The 16,493-nt window shown below is 39.3% G+C and overlaps 1 protein-coding gene across 1 annotated transcript; it reads left to right on the top strand.

Annotated features, from left to right (window-relative positions):
- Positions 1-1,636: 1,636 nt before the first annotated feature.
- On the top strand, positions 1,637-16,011 carry LOC108707874 (interferon gamma receptor 2). Its single transcript, XM_018245929.2, has 7 exons — positions 1,637-1,949; positions 5,114-5,234; positions 6,648-6,823; positions 8,221-8,378; positions 10,122-10,266; positions 13,481-13,635; positions 15,162-16,011. Exons 1-7 carry the CDS (start codon positions 1,652-1,654, stop codon positions 15,306-15,308), a joined length of 1,200 nt encoding a protein of 399 aa, XP_018101418.1. The 5' UTR covers positions 1,637-1,651; the 3' UTR covers positions 15,309-16,011.
- The last annotated feature ends 482 nt before the right edge of the window (positions 16,012-16,493 follow it).

Here is a 16,493-nt window from a genome sequence, read left to right on the forward strand (position 1 = left end):
CACAGCGGGACATCTTTATAACCAACAGACAGACAGCAAAAATCGGGACTGTCCTGCGTCCTGCGACAGTTGAGAGGTATGATTTATGGCTTTTTACAAGATGCAATTCCTTTACCACATAATGCTGCTGACAAGAAATATTTGCAGATACTGGTCCAACAGAATGGGCAGATAATCAAAATCTATTCATTCCTATGGGATCTTGAGAAGTGTATTTATTTATGGGTGAAAGTAAAGAGTTCACCATTTGTTTCTTAAGAAGCTCAGGGAAAGACAGCAAGAAAAACTATATATATATACATATACACAAAATGAAACAAAATGTTTATTTTTCAAACTAGTTTACATCTCAATCCAACGTTTTGGACCCGCATGGGGCCCTTTCTCGAGGATCCTTGAGAAAGGGCCCCATGCGGGTCCGTAACGTGGATTGAGATGAAAACTTGCTTGAAAAATAATTTTTTTTTCACCATAACTACAGTGAATGCCGATCCTCCGTTATGCTATATATATATATAAATAGAAAAACACTCGCACTCTGATCCAGTCTTGAAGATACTGTGGGTGCTGGGTCAAAGCTTCAGCATACAATCATCGGATAAGGACCCGCACTCCAATATTTCGTGGAAAAAAGGTTTTTATTGCACAAGGATGCACCAAGTTGTAATAAAAACCTTTTTTCCACGAAATATTGGAGTGCGGGTCCTTATCCGATGATTATATATATATATATATATATATATATATATATATATATATATATATAAAGTCCTTGGGTTTTCTCCGCACTCCAAATAGAAGTAAATGACCCAGGTGCTACCCATAAATGAAGTAAATAAAGATGTTTGTAGATGGGTGCACACCAGGAACGTTTAACACCAAGTTACTTAAAACATACTTTATTGTAGAAAATTATAAAAACAGGCCAACGTTTCGGTCTCCTTCTCAGACCATTATAATTTTCTACAATAAAGTATGTTTAAGTAACTTGGTGTTAAACGTTCCTGGTGTGCACCCATCTACAAATATATCTATATATATATATATATATATATATATATAACCAAAGGAATGGTGCACTCTGTAGACAAAATTAATACCTGGGTGCCAGCATGGGAAATAAGCAGTGAAAAAGGATTGTGGCACTCACAGGGTTTTAGTGAAAAAACAAAAAATGTTTTATTATTAAGCCTCAACGTTTGTTTGTTTTTGCTCCTGACGAAGATCCCTGTGGGGGATCGAAACGTTGAGGCTTAATAATAAAACATTTTTTGTTTTTTCACTAAAACCCTGAATTCTTAATGAATCAGATGAAAATTAAGCGTAGGACTGGTCAGATATGGGATGACTTTGACGTAGTTGTTCAGCTTAAATATATTGCAATATATGGACAAACAATCCCTGTGTTGTTTAAAGGGTAAGGCATTTTTCAGATGTCAGATTTCAAAATTGAATATAAAAAAATCTATTTGCTCTTTTGAGAAATGGATTTCAGTGCAGAATTCTGCTGGAGCAGCACTATTAACTGATTCATTTTGAAAAAAAATGTGTTTTCCCATGACAGTATCCCTTTAAGTCGAGCAAAACTTAACGCAGTTTTTCGTGCTTCAAGCCAACCATGAGAGAGTCTGACTGACGTGTGTTTAAGCCAATGAACAAAGCTCCCGATCCAGCTGCCTCAGGAAAGTCCCTAAGAGACGGGAAGTGTAGAACTAGATCTTCAGAAGCGAGAGGGGCGGGTCTAAGCGCTGGAAGCTTTGGATGCGACGGGGCTAAGATAACGCAAAGGCCAAGGAGCGGACATGAAGCAGCCGGAGTGGGTACGGGCACCGGAGGAAACCGGGAAAGGAAGCCGAAATGCCATGGAGGTCGCTCTGAACTAAATATGGCCACGGCCTGTTTCAGCCAAGCGCTGCTCTTGATCTTCTTCCTCCTTCTGCTTTCCGCAGGTACTTACCAGTCATCTGAATGGGGCACCTTGTAGAGAACCGATTGGAACTGTGGGTACTGCTTGTGTATAGTGAGGAGACAACAGGCGTCATTATTAGGAATGTGCAGGGATCATAGAGAGGACATAGAGAGCTGCAGATAGTCTCCAGGTTGTACCAGTAAGAGCCTGGCATTGCCCTCTCAGTGGGGCTGAGGAATGGCTTTATGTGGAGGGATTTCTGGCATCACACACACTTGGATTTAGGGAGCGGGACACTTTTGTGTTACCATAAAACAACAGTAAAAACATGTATTATTGGGGTTCCAGTGTTATTACATATCCAACATATTTCCCCTTCTTCTGTATAATAATATAAACAACAGAGAGACCTGCAGGGATCTGGTTGGGCAGAACAAACACGGCACCCAGACCAGGTGTCTCACATTTACTTACTACGTAAAGGGGTTGTTCCCCTTTAAATGAACTATTCGTTTGACAAAGAGACTGATATTCTGAGACAATTTGCAATTGATTTTATTTGGGGTTTTTGACTTATTTAGCTTTTTATTCAGCAGCTCTTCCAGTTTGTAATTTCATTAAAGGGGAACTCCAGCTTCCAAACCAAAATTTGATAAAGAGGCCCACATAACACAGAAACCCCTAATATACCAGTGATGTGCTGGCCGACCCGATACCCACGGGTCAGGCGGGTTCGGGCTGACCTCGCACGTTCCTTTGCGGGTCACAGGTTGAGCTCTTCTTACTGTTCTCCCCTCCCGCTACCTTCCAAATGCTGACTTCCGACTTCCGGGTTGAGGTTTTATAGATGCGCGTCATCGTCAGGGCTGCGCGGGTCTATAAATGGAACCCGACAGTGTGGGTGAGGGAGGGCGGGTTATGGTCGAGCGCGGGTCGGGAAACATGCGTTTTTCAGCACGTAGGTTTCTTTTCCCAACATGCACTTCTCATTGTTCTCGTTCCGCTGACTGGAAATAGAAATGCTATTTAGAAATAGAAAAGCTATTTACATGCAAAATGGAGCAGGAATGATCGTCAATACTCAACGTAGTTAGGTCATCTGCCTAATACGCCGTAAAACCGTATATACATCATTAATCTCGCGAGAATTTGGATGCCATATTTAAAATACGCTGTGTATTTACGTAAAGTGTGGTTTTAAACTTGCAGATCCCATAGAGTCTATTGATTTGGTACTTTCTTGACGTACTGGCGTTTCTGCTGAAAAACACTAATACTGGCGTCCCGTGGCGGATTTCGGCTTGCAAACGCCCTGTGAGAATTTCCATAGTGTGTTTTCCATTATTTTCAGTGGTAGTGCAGTTTATGCGTATTTACGCCGATGGAGCTTTTTTAAAAAACGCAACGTAAAAACGCCACGTCTGGCCTTGCCCTTACAGACAGCATTCAGGAACTACATAACCATAGTAATAGGAGAGGGTCAAACTAGAAAGATGAGTAATAAAAAGTAGCAATAACAATACATGTGTAGCCTTACAGAACATTTGTTTATTATATGGGGTCAGTGACCCCCATTTGAAAGCTGAAAAGAGTCGGAAGAAGAAGACAAAAAGTAAAAAACTAAAGCCAATTTAACAATTGCTTAGAATTATCCATTCTAAAACATACTAAAAGTTTATGTAAAGGTGAACCACCCCTTTATGTATAGTTTGCCAGTTAAATGGGTAGGCACAACGTACTAAATGTATTCACATTCACATTGTTTGGCATCATAGGAACCAGAGGATTCTGCTTATGAATTAATAATATTTGTTCCTATTTTATATGACCGGTGTAACCTCTCCCTAATGGGTTTATTTAATGTTTAAATCATTTCTAGCAGACTTAAAGGGGTTGTTCACCTTTAAGCTAACTTTTAGTATAATGTAGAGAGTGATATTCTGAGACAAATCGCAATTAGTTTTCATTTGTTATTCTTTATGGTGTTTAAGTTAGTTATTTAGCTTTTTATTCAGCAGCTCTCCAGATTGCAAGTTCAGTTGTTTGGTTGCTAGGATCCAGATTACCCTAGTAACTATGCATACTGGAAGATGAATAGGAGAGGTTTGAAGAAAAAGACGAGTAATAGAAAGTTACATTAACAATACATATGGAGCCTTACAGAGCATGCTGTAAATAATAATTAAATAATATAAATAATTAAAAACTATAAATAATAAAGACTAATTGTAAAGTTGCTATTACTATAACACATTAAAAGCTAACTGAAAGTTGAATCACCCATGAAAGCTATGAAGTTCCAAATTACGGAAACAGCCCCTTATTTGGCAAACCCCAGGTCCTGAGCATGCTGGATAACAGGTCCCCATTTCTTTTCCTGGTCATCCTATGGCAGCATAATAATAACCTAAAGGTGTGTGTGTGTATGTGTGTGTGTGTTATATATATATATATATATATATATATATATATATATATATATATATATATATATATATATATATATATATATATATATATATATATATATATATATATATATATATATATTATATATATATATATATATATAGACAAATACAAGAGTCCTCTGCACTCAACCCATTATCAATATATTTAAGACAGAGACATTTTGTGCATACTGCTACTGAAAATGCCTTACCAAAACAGGGATATATATATATATAGTATATCTAGTACAGGTATGGCATCCGTTATCCAGAAACCCATTATCCCAGAAAGCTCTGAATTATGGAAAGGCTATTTCCCATAGACTTTGTAATCAAATAATTCCATATTTTAAAAAAATATTTCCTTTTTTTTGTGTGATAATAAAACAGTAGCTTGTACTTGATCCCAACTAAGATATAATTAATCCTTATTGGAGGCAAAACCAGCCTATTGCGTTTATTTAATGTTTACATGATTTTCTAGTAGACTTAAGGTATAAAGATCCAAATTATGGAAAGACCCGGTCCTGAGCATTCTGGATAACAGGTCCCATATCTGTACATAGCAGTGGGTAGATCCCTCATTGAGCTGACACCAGTGCTATCTAGATTTTACAGGTGGTGGGCCAGTTGTCCTATATATCAAGTTTAATGGTTCATTCGTCTGACAATTATTATTAATGTGCTGGTTAATGAGATGGTGAGGGTGTGCAGTACTTGCATAAATATTTAATATATTTATATATATTTTTAGATGTCATTTCTGTATTACCTGCACCCGCAAATGTAAGAATTCGCTCATTCAACCTACAGCAAATACTGCAATGGGATCCCGTGAAAGTGGAAGATGTAACCTACAGGGTGGAAACCAAACGGTAAGTATTCTATTAAAAATCTCTTAAATTCTTTTAGCAAGGTTGGGCCATTTACAACCCAGCAAGTGTCATTGAACTACAGCTACTGCCACCCTCCTGACATAACATGGCTGTTTATGTAATTTTTCAACATCTGGAGGGCTGCCCAATACCTTTGTCTGATATGGAATATGAATGTAGTGTTTTTAAACAGGCCGCAGACTGGTGGATTGTGGACCAGTCTGATTTTGGCCACTTGACGACAAGTATGGATGACCAAACTGAATAGATCTGGTTACAAAGAAATGCCATTTTCCACACCATTGCTGCTGATCCCAATGTCTGTCATTCATGATTTTGGTTGACTGATGGTAACAGGCGGCTTCGGGACTTCAACTTCAGCTCCTTTCATGGCTTCAGTTTTTTTTGCGGCTTCGGGACTTTAACTTCGGCTACTTTTGTGGCTTCAGGTTTTGTCGTGGCTTCAAGACTTCAACTTCGGCTCTTTTTGTGGCTTCGGGACTTCAACTTTGGCTCCTTTCATGGCTTCAGTTCTTTTTGCGGCTTCGGGACGTCAACTTCAGCTCCTTTCGTGGCTTCATGTGTTTTCACGGCTTTGGGACTTCAACTTTGGCTCTTCGGGACTTCAACTCTTTGGGACTATGGCAGATGTGGCACGGCTTAGACGCTGTCAAGGGGTGCTGGCTATTTCGAAAAGTGCAGCACAGCCGGGCCTCCCTTTAGGCCTGGGCCCAGAACAGTAGTACCCCCTGTGCCCCCCTAATGGCGGGCCTGCCAGAGGGACACCGGGTAAAAACCTGGTAGGCCCAACCGACCCACACCCATCCGATGCCTGCACCACTGCCCGTGCGGCCTCCTGATCTTCCATCTCCTGGGCCCAACTGAGAGAACAGCGTGGGGGGCCCAGAGGAGGGTTGCAGGGGCCTGGGTGGTTGTGGAGGCTTGGGGGGGACCTGGAGGGGGCCCCTGTATTGGAAGCCCCGGTGGGCCTCAGACCCTCCAGTCTGACACTAAACTGGTTGATAGTAGTGGGATCAAATATTATCTTTAGCTGAGCTAACCAATCAACAGCTAGCATTTATTGGTGTCCTGTTGGAAACCAAACATCAAAGGAGTTGCTAAAGTTTATAAGGCCCCGTGCCCTCAAGCCACATTTTAATCTAATGCAGTCACATGTGCTTCTGGCCTCTCAAGTACACAGAGGCCCAACACTGGCCCAAAAAGTAATGTCTGTCTATGTGGCATCTTACAGCAGCCCCTGCGGCATTTGCCAGAATATACAGATTCCCATGGTTGGAAGGAGCTCATAAAATTTGTACGTCTGTGAGGTTTTCCTGTTCCTGCCATTAAGTATGACATAGTTTACTAGACGAGAGCTTTATTAGACATGTAAATTATTCTCCTGTGTTGCAGGTATCATGAAGTGGATAATGATTACACAGTCCGTTGTGAGAACACTACACAGACAGAATGTGACTTTACAGATCTTGTTCCATTTACGTGGAGGATCGTACTAAGGGTCAGAGCTGCAGCTGGGAACCTACGTTCTAGATGGATTGAAACACCCGACTTTCAAGCATCAATAAACAGTAAGTAGATTTTCTATGTTAAACGGGTGGTTCACCTTTACATAAACTTTTAGTATGTTATAGAATGGCTAATTCCAAGCAACTTTTAAATTGGCTTTCGCTTTGTCTTTTATATAGTTTTTGAATTATTTGTCTTCAAATGGGAGTCACTGATGTTCTGTAAGGCTACAAATGTATTGTTATTGCTACTTTTTTTTTTTTTATTCGGGGACAGTCTATCTGAATGGACCTGTATGCCATTACACTTAAAGGGGTGTTTCACCTTTAAAGGAGTAGTAAAGTCTAAAAGAGAATAAGGCTATAAATGCTGTATTTTGTATACTAAACACAAACATGAACTTACTGCACCACAAGCCTAATCAAACCAATGATTTATGCTTTCAAAGTTGGCCACAGGGGGTCACCATCTTGTAACTTTGTGAAACATCTTTGCAAGACCAAGACTGTGCACATGCTCAGTGTGGTCTGGGCTGCTTAGGGATCGTCATAAATTATCAAAACAGCATAAGTCAAATAATATCTTCCAGAAGCCGATACAGCAAGACTGATTAGTAATAAGAATATGCAGACTGCACTGGGTCCTGCTTTTTAATGGTGATCTTTGTATTCAGACCCTCTGCTATTGATATTCCATTCTCTTATTCAAATAAGTGCATAGTTGCTAGGGTAATTTGGACCCTAGTCACCAGACTGCTAAAATTGCAAACTGGAGAGCTGCTGAATAAAAAGCTAAATAACGCAAAAACCACAAATAATAAACAATTAAAACCAATTGCAAATTGTCTCAGAATATCACTCTCTACATCAGTGATCCCCAACCAGTAGCTCGTGAGCAACATGTTGCTCCCCAACTCCTTGGATGTTGCTCTCAGTGGCCTCAAATCAGGTGCTTATTTTTAAATTCCTGGCTTGGAGGCAAGTTTTGGTTGCATAAAAACCAGAGGTACTGCCAAACAGAGCCTCTTGTAGGCTGCAAGTCCACATAGGGGCCATCAATTGGCAATCACAGACCTTATTTGGCACCACCCAGGAACATGTTTCCTGCTTGTGTTGCTCCCCAACTCTTTTTACATCTGAATGTTGCTTACAGATGAAAAAGGTCGGGGACCCCTGCTCTACATCATACTAAAAGTTAACGCAAAGGTGAACAACCCCTTTAATGGAGAACTAAACCCCCCAATGAGAAAAGGCCCATCCACTGCCTTCCATAGTCCCCCCTGTTTCCTCCCTGCATAGTGTAGAAAGTGTTCCTGAATTTAAATCTTATGTATCCATGCAGAGTAACGCAACGGAGCTCAAGGGCCCCATTTTCCGTGGATGGGGCTTTTCTCATTTGGGTGGGGAAGTTTAGTTCAGATTGCTGGTTTGTCTTGACATGTTTTATTGTTTCTTTGCAGCTACTTTAGGTCCTGTGAAATCTCTCAAACTGTCGCCAAGCAAAACAGGTGATGCCATTTCTGTCCACTTTGAGCCCCCTATATCAACTGAAATCCTTCCATATGACTCCATAATACATTTTACATTGTATTACTGGAAAAACGGCTCTGGTGAAGAGGTAAGGTTTGATATCGAAAAGGCTTGGTCTAACACATTTTTATTTTGGTAGGGCAAAGTTAGATTATTTTGTGTATTGCTGAACCAAAGAAAGTGGGTTTGTAGCTGGGGACATAACGAGAGGCTCAAGGTGAGTAGGTACATGTGCATGGATGGTGTTGGGGGGGGGGGTAAATGATTATATACAAACAATTGGGAAGCTCTTGGACAGACTGGGTCCATATAATCCCTTTGAAGGCCCCATTCTATTAGAGGGACGTTTGCTGGATAAAAAGTGTGTATTTGGGAGATCGAATAAATAGTAAATGGCGCTAAAAGGGGTTATAGTTGAAAATGTAGTTTATATATTGTAAAATATAAGGATATTATAAGTCACAGAGGAGTTTCATGACCATATAAAACATGAGGACGAAGGTTGAGTGTTTTTGTACAGGTCATGGAACTCCAAGATGACTTCTAATATCCTCATATTTTGCAACAGGGGGTATGTATTAGAATACAGAAGATTCAGTGAGTCATGTGACAGAAATGACATAACTAAGTTGCGATTATAACTGTTGACATCACTACTCACCGTTTATAAGGATATCATTTATAAGATATTCATGGCTCTTGTGTATTATATAGGGTACTATAGTTACTCTTGGAACTAGACTGTTATTAAAGGACCAATAACACTAAAAATTAAGTTAAAAATGCATTCTATACCCCTCTAACAATGCATCTACCTTGCACAATGTTTTGTATTTCAAGTGCTTTATGTACAATTACCATTAAAAAAGTTCTCTTTCTGTTCTCTAAAAAGGCGATAGGGCGACTTCAGTTGTGCGAGACACCTATGTGCGGGCTCCACAGCAGCTCCCGACATCACCTCCTCAAACCGGAAGCCAGTTGCTAAAGCTTTAGAAAGTATTTTCTCTCCCCTGCATTCCTGTAAATTACGTTCTGAGGGGATGGTGCACATTGGCATTGTTACTTTCATATTACTGTGCTGAGAGTTAAGTGCTGCGAGCAGGTGGAGGAATGTGCAGCAGACTGTGTATTTATGGCAGACCTTGGTGCTGCCTTCCCTGCTCTCAGCACATACAGCAATAAATCTTGCTGCGTTAAAGCACAAGGGGAGAGAATATTCTTTCTAAAGCTGCAGAGTTTGATGAGGTGATGGGAGCTGCTGTGGAGTGCGCACATAAGTGTCTGCCACAACTGAAGTCGCCCTATCGTCTTTTTAGAGAACAGGAAGATAACTTTTTTAATGGTAATTGTACATAAAGCACTTGAGATATGAAACATTGTGCAGGGTAGATGCATTGTTAGAGGGGTATAGAATACATTTGGAACTTAATAATTTTTAATGTTACTGGTCCTTTAATGTGTTACATGAAATAATTGCTCAGTGAAAATGGTTAATTTAACCATTTATATACAAATGCTTTTCTCCCAAACCTGGATCCATATAAAGTGGTATTCTCCACAGACATCAAAATGACATTGCAATCTATTCATGATCTCTTTTAAAGGGGATTTCAACTTTTAGTATATTATAGGATAGTCTATTCTTAGCAACTTTGAACAATGAAGACCAATTGCAAATTGTCCCAGGCTATCACTATCTGCAACATGTGATGAGGTGGGCTGTTCCTTTCAGAGGCACAATCACCAGAAGGTTTCCTACATTATGTCCCACAACTGGCCTACCTTCATTAAATAAACATTATGTAAAAGTATTGTATGTGTCTTTTATTAGAAAGAACTGTCGAGCACAGATACGCACATGTTACTGAAGGATCTGGATCCCTTGGCTGTTTACTGCGTGGAAGTTACTGCCTCTGTTTGGCATCTTGTTGGAGAGCCAAGTGAAATTGTATGTGAGAAACCATCAGCAGCTCCAGGTATTTAGCAATAATTTGAGTGATGCCAGTTAATACTCTGAAAAATGCAGTGTAAACAACCCATCAACCTGTAGCCGTTTAAAGGGATACTATCATGGGAAAAATATATTTTTTTCAAAACACATCAGTTAATAGTGCTGCTCCAGCAGAATTCTGCTCTGAAATCCGTTTCTCAAAAGAGCAAACAAATCTGACAGGGGGCTAGACATATTGTCAGTTTCCCAGCTGCCCCCAGTCATGTGACTTGTGCTCTGATAAAGCCACTCTTTACTGCTGTACTGCAAGTTGTACTGCAGCTGCCTGGTAGGTTTAAGAACAGCACTCAATAGTAAAATCCAGGTCCCACTGTGACACATTCAGTTACATTGAGTAGAAGAAACAGCCTGCCAGAAAGCAGTTCCATCCTAAAGTGCTGGCTCGTTCTGAAAGCACATGACCAGGCAAAATGACCTGAGATGGCTGCCTACACACCAATATTCCAGGTATGGGACCTGTTATCCAGAATGTTCAGGACCTGGGGTTTTCCAGATAACTGATCTTTCCGTAATTTGGATATTCATACCTAAATTGTACTAGAAAATTATTTAAACATTAAATAAACCCAAGATACTGGATTTGCTTCCAATAAAGATAAATTTTATCTTAGTTGGGATCAAGTACAAGGTACTGTTTTATTATTACAGAGAAAAAGGAAATCGTTTTTAAAAATTTTTGATTTGAATGAAACAGAGTCTATGGGAGACGGCCATTCCGTAATTCTGAGCTTTCTGGGTAATGGGTTTCCAGATAACAGATCCCAAAATACTCTGGCTAGTTCAGAAATTACATTTTATATGATAGAGTGAATTATCTGCAGTGTAAACAGTGTAATTTAGAAATCAAAGCTACATCAAAAACATCATGACAGAATCCCCAAAAAATGAAAGTGTTTTAATGAAATGAAAAAATCATGTAGTGTTGCCCTGCACTGGTAAAACTGATCTGTTTGCTTCAGAAACACTACTATAGTTCATATTAACAAGCTGCTGTGTAGCAATGGCGGAAATTGAAAAACAGCCTATACGGCACAGGTTAACTAATGGATAACACCATTAGACATACAAAGCTTATTTGCTATCTGCTCTGTAACCTGAGTCCTTTCTCATTTGAATGGCTGCCCCAATGCTACACAGCAGCTTATTTATATAAACAATAGTAGTGTTCCTTAAGCAAACACAGCAGTTTTACCAGTGCAGGGCAACACTGCATTATATTTTCATTACTTTAAAAACACTTGTATTTTTTGACGTTACTGTTCCTTTAAGTATTGCAGCAGGTACCATGGGACAGGGGATGGATCCAGCTCTGTTCCAGCTCCAACTAGTTTTATCATATTTTATTATACATTAGTATGCTAACCTTGTTTTATATATTATCCAATTGTTATGTGGGCTGCAGTATACAAAATACCCCCATTATAATCTTCTTTTGAATTATGAAAGCAGGTGACTCATCTGGGACAAACCCTGTAATTTACGCTGTTCAGAAGATCAGTTTAATGATTTGTGCTGCTTCCCTGTTATAGACGCCATGAATCATTTTATTGCAATCAGGCTATTTGCTAACACACCACATTAAAACAGATTCTCTATATTACAGATTTATTACATGAACTGTATAATGTTCTAAAGCTGTGGTTATTTAAAATCACTACATTTCCACCTAGAGTGCCCGTTGTATATTACCCCTAATCCCCCTCCCCTTTTTGCTCTCACTTTCTTTAAAGGGGAACTAACGCGAAAATTAAAATTTTATATACGCATTAAATGTTCAGCATCTGTTTGTTCTGTCTTCATGCAGGAGTTGGGTGTATGATTCATTGACCGTTAGATCCAATATATCTTATAGGGGGGCTCCTTTCCTAGCAGATGTATTCAAGCTCACTCAAATAACTCATTCCAGTACAAACAAAATCTGAAGCTTATATTAAAGGGGTTGTTCACCTTTGCGTTAACGTTTAGTATGATGTAGAGAGTGATATTCTGAGACAATTTGCAATTGGTTTTCATTTTTTATTATTTGTGGTTTTTGAGTTATTCAGCTTTTTATTCAGCAGCTCTTCAATTTGCATCTTAAAGGGCACCTATCACAGCCGAAATCAAACACATATTAACAATCTGACCAGTACAACATAAACACGTTTAATCAAACTACATACGCAGGTTTAAAAAAAGACCTTACTTTTTCAAATGGGTTCTTTCACTGAGGGAGGCCATACTGAGACTATAACAGAGACTATAATATGCAAATTTCAGGAGCATGCTCAGATTGTAACACTGCTTTGAGTATTCTACCCAGAATGCCTTGTTTTTAGTAAACTCCTCCACTAGAAGTATCAGGAGATTTCCCTATCTTGTCCCCTGCTGGTGATGTTATTATGCAAATGAAGGGCACACACTAACTTCCAGCAGGTGGCAGCACTACTGTACAGCAGCTAACACACAGGTTTGGCTGATTTGAGAATAGCTTAGAAGGGTTGACAAGCAACAAGGAATTTCAACTGAGCATGTGCGAGATTTCAGAGCTACAGTTGGCTGGGAAGATATAGGTAGGAGGAGCCAGTGAAATCCAAGATGGCTGCCTCAGCTAGAACTGCAGTGGAGATAGGGGAGATCTTGCAGAAGGAATAGTGAGCTGACCATTTACATTATACAAACAATTCTAACTGTTTTAAAAATCAGATTTCTTGAACTTTCACACAGTGTATTTACTTAGGAAATGATTTTAGTTATGATTGGTGCCCTTTAAGCAATCTGGAAACTAGGGTCCAAATTACCCTAGCAACCATGCATTGATTTGAATAAGAGACTGGAATATGAATAGGAGAGGGCCTGAATAGAAGGATCAGTAATCAAAAATAACAATTTGTAGCTTTACAGATCATTTGTTTTTTTGAAGAGTCAGCGACCATTTGAAAGCTGCAAAGAGTCAGAAAAAAGGCAAATAACTATAGAACATAAATAATGAAAACCAATTGAAAAGTTGCTTAGAATTGGCCATTCTATAACATAATAAAAGTTATCTTATAGACGAACAACCCCTTTAAATTTTCATTTTCGTGATAGTTCCCCTTTAGGATATTCAGTACATGACAATTTATTGGTATGTTGTTTATGAATTGCCTTTCACCTGTATACTGTATGTTAACAAAGCTTTATAATTCCTTATATTACAGCTCTCACTGCAACGGGATACATTTGGCTTGTTGTCGGACTTGTATGTGCTTGTTGCGTTATATCTGTCTGTGCCTTGACTATATACAAACATCACAAAATGATTAAGACGTTGCTGCCTCCTCCTCCTTTGACAATACCATACCACGTGCAAAGGGTATGCATGCGCTATCTTGTCTTTGTTATTCAGTGCTAAAGGCAGAAAACATTCATCTTGTACTTACTGTAAAATAATCCAGGAGTTCCAGCCTACAACAGAAAATGATACGCGATCGTTGGAGACCCTGGCTACTAAAAAAACAAATGCAAGAGACTTCAGTTGTAATGGGTTTTTTTTATCTTTTGCACCAACTTTCAAGCTACTGCCTGGTTGCTGGGGTAATTGGGCCATAGCAACTAAAGAGCAGTTTAAATTCAAAGCCAAAGAGCTGCACAGCTAAAGTCAACATAATGGAAATATATTTTTTTATTTTTTTTAAAAAAAAAGGCTCCTACAGAACACTGCAAGATATGCTTTAAAGGATGTAAAGCCTACATTTTCCTACCATATATATATAAATTGGGCATATCTCCCCCACCCAAATGGCATTATTTGTACTGCAAACATACTCCGTTTTCCAGCGTCATTACATTTCCCCAAAACAAATAGCAGCTTTCATCCAGGGGCCATTTTCCCTCTGACTTATCATCAGTGCATTTATATCTGCAAACAGCACATATGCGATATAAAGTTCATGCAATTAAAGAATGCAGGCTTACACAGGTGGAATTTATTATGATGACAAGTCCTGCTTGTATTAAGTACTGTAATGGTTACTCTGAGCTCAGGAGAGGGGGTTAGGATTTAAAAATAGGAGCAGACAACTAGAGCAGAGTTTCTATGGGAACCAGCAATGCCAACTGTTCATTGGCTGTTAGACCGGAGGGTGTGTTTAGTAGGTAAGCAACAAATCCACTATTTGGGATTCGACTGAGTCCCCGAATCCTTCATGAAATATTCGGGCAAACTGAATCCGAACCCTAATATGCATATGACGAGAAGGGACATTTTTTACTTCCTTGTTTTGTGACAAAAAGTTGTGATTTCCCTTCCCGCCCCTAATTTGCATATGCAAACTAGGATTCGTTTTGGCCAGGCACAAGGATTCAGCCAAATCCAAATCCTGCTAAAAAAGGCAGAAACACGGATTTGGCGCATCCCTAGTGTTAAGTGATATGAGCTGAGAAGAACTGAGCATGCTCATGAGCCAACAGCCAAAGGCAATTCCTGAGGGAGGGGACTGAGTGGGGTAGAGGAGCAGAAGGAATCATAAGTGATTAAGGGGATGCTGCAGCCTTGCTATTAACTTTTTAACAACCAGAGTGACAGGTATTTAGAGATTTCAAAGAGGTTGTTGATTACATTTTTACTTGGGGTGGGGGGTTTACATATCCTTTAAGATATTCTGCTCTGTTTAACCCTATAGATACCAGGGAATGTAGACTCTGATCTCTTACTGAGTTTATTGTAATGGTAACCAACAAGCCTACAAGAAAGTTCAGGCCTGTGCTGGTCATTATTAGTATGTAATCTGTATTTTTATTGTATACGTCTTCCTCTTGTGCAACTCTGTGGAATATGTCTGTTCTAAACACATTTCAATAATAATAGTAATAATGATACTGACGTTGCTTTTTCTCTAGTTCTTGGAGGATCCCTGTTTCCAGCATTTTCAAGACGACTACTGTGAAATGCAACCGATAGAAGAGCAGCATGATGATATTTCTGTTGTGGAACGTGAATCCGGCTTTGATAGAAAGGACTCCTGTACTGAGGAGTGTGTCATATAGCAGATACCTGCGTAAAAGGCTTCCTACCAAACTATTTCCTATTTGCTACAGAACATAGATTAATGTTCCTTTCTGCATCTCGTATGTGTTTACATTGTTGGCAAGGAACTTCAGTTCCTTCTTGAGAGTATGGGAGCTTTATGAAAGTGCTGAACTATACTAGGGAACGTTTTAATGGGGTAGAGATTTTATTTTCTTCGGCAGAGTTCATCAACCCATTCAATGCAGGGAATTGTTTGGTACAAAAATATTCACTGAGGAATCTACAGCAGAACTGTAATATCAGTTCAGTGAAGGTATCGGACCTGGGAGACAGCGGAGGATACAGAGAACCTACGAAGATTGGTGATAACTACATCAAAAACCATTTTTTTTTTCTGTAGCATAGAAACTTTGCCAAAATGCAATGATGGGTGGCTTTTAGGCTCGGTAAAAGCATCTGCCAATCCGAGTGTGGATTCAAACCATTTATAGACTTGTTTTACCTGGAATGTCAAAGTGAACTTAGATTTCCACATGTAAGCAAGAAAAAACGGTCATGGGATGGAACTACGGAAAGTCAAACTAACAATCAGGGTTCTTCATGAGAGATTCATTAAAGGGGAGCTATCGGGAAAATAAAAATTTAATAAGCTTCCTCATACTGAAGTAAGGAACTTTCTAAATACAATCAATTAAAAATTCTGCATAGTTTCTGAAATAATCAAGTTTATATTCACTATTCCTCTCTCAGCATCTGTTTCTCTTCATTCATGAAGACAAACAAAGCTGCTTAAGTTCTGCATGGCTGGGAAGTATGGCGGGGGCTCCCCCTGCTGTTCATAAGTATGATTGTTTCCCTGCAGAGCAGTTAGGGACCGTCTGACAATTCCTATCCACAGCAGTAAATGAAGGGAGAATTTCACTGCATACAGTCAGGTTTAATAAAAAAATCTGTACCGTTTTTATAAGAAAGTATATTGGAGATAGGGTTCGTTTTCATTATAGAAAGTAAAAATGGGATTTTATTTTTTTTTGCCTTTACATGCCCTTTAAGTATGATGAAGTTTATATTAAATCTTAATTTTCTCGATGGTTCCCCTTTAAGGAAGAACTCTAAGCTGTGATTTCACTGTCACCAGAGGGCTTTGATCATTGGCAGGGGGCTCAGCCTGAAGGACAATTAGGGAAATTGCTCTTCTAGAT

This window comes from Xenopus laevis, chromosome 2L, assembly GCF_017654675.1.
Source record: "Xenopus laevis strain J_2021 chromosome 2L, Xenopus_laevis_v10.1, whole genome shotgun sequence".
Classification (NCBI taxonomy): Eukaryota; Metazoa; Chordata; class Amphibia; order Anura; family Pipidae; genus Xenopus; species Xenopus laevis.

Coding starts and splice junctions, on each gene's coding strand:
- LOC108707874 (XM_018245929.2), top strand. CDS start 1,652: ATGAACAAAGCTCCCGATCCAGCTGCCTCAGGAAAGTCCCTAAGAGAC. Junction 5,235..6,647: donor TACAGGGTGGAAACCAAACG/GTAAGTATTCTA, acceptor CCTGTGTTGCAG/GTATCATGAAGTGGATAATG. Junction 8,379..10,121: donor AAAACGGCTCTGGTGAAGAG/GTAAGGTTTGAT, acceptor GTCTTTTATTAG/AAAGAACTGTCGAGCACAGA.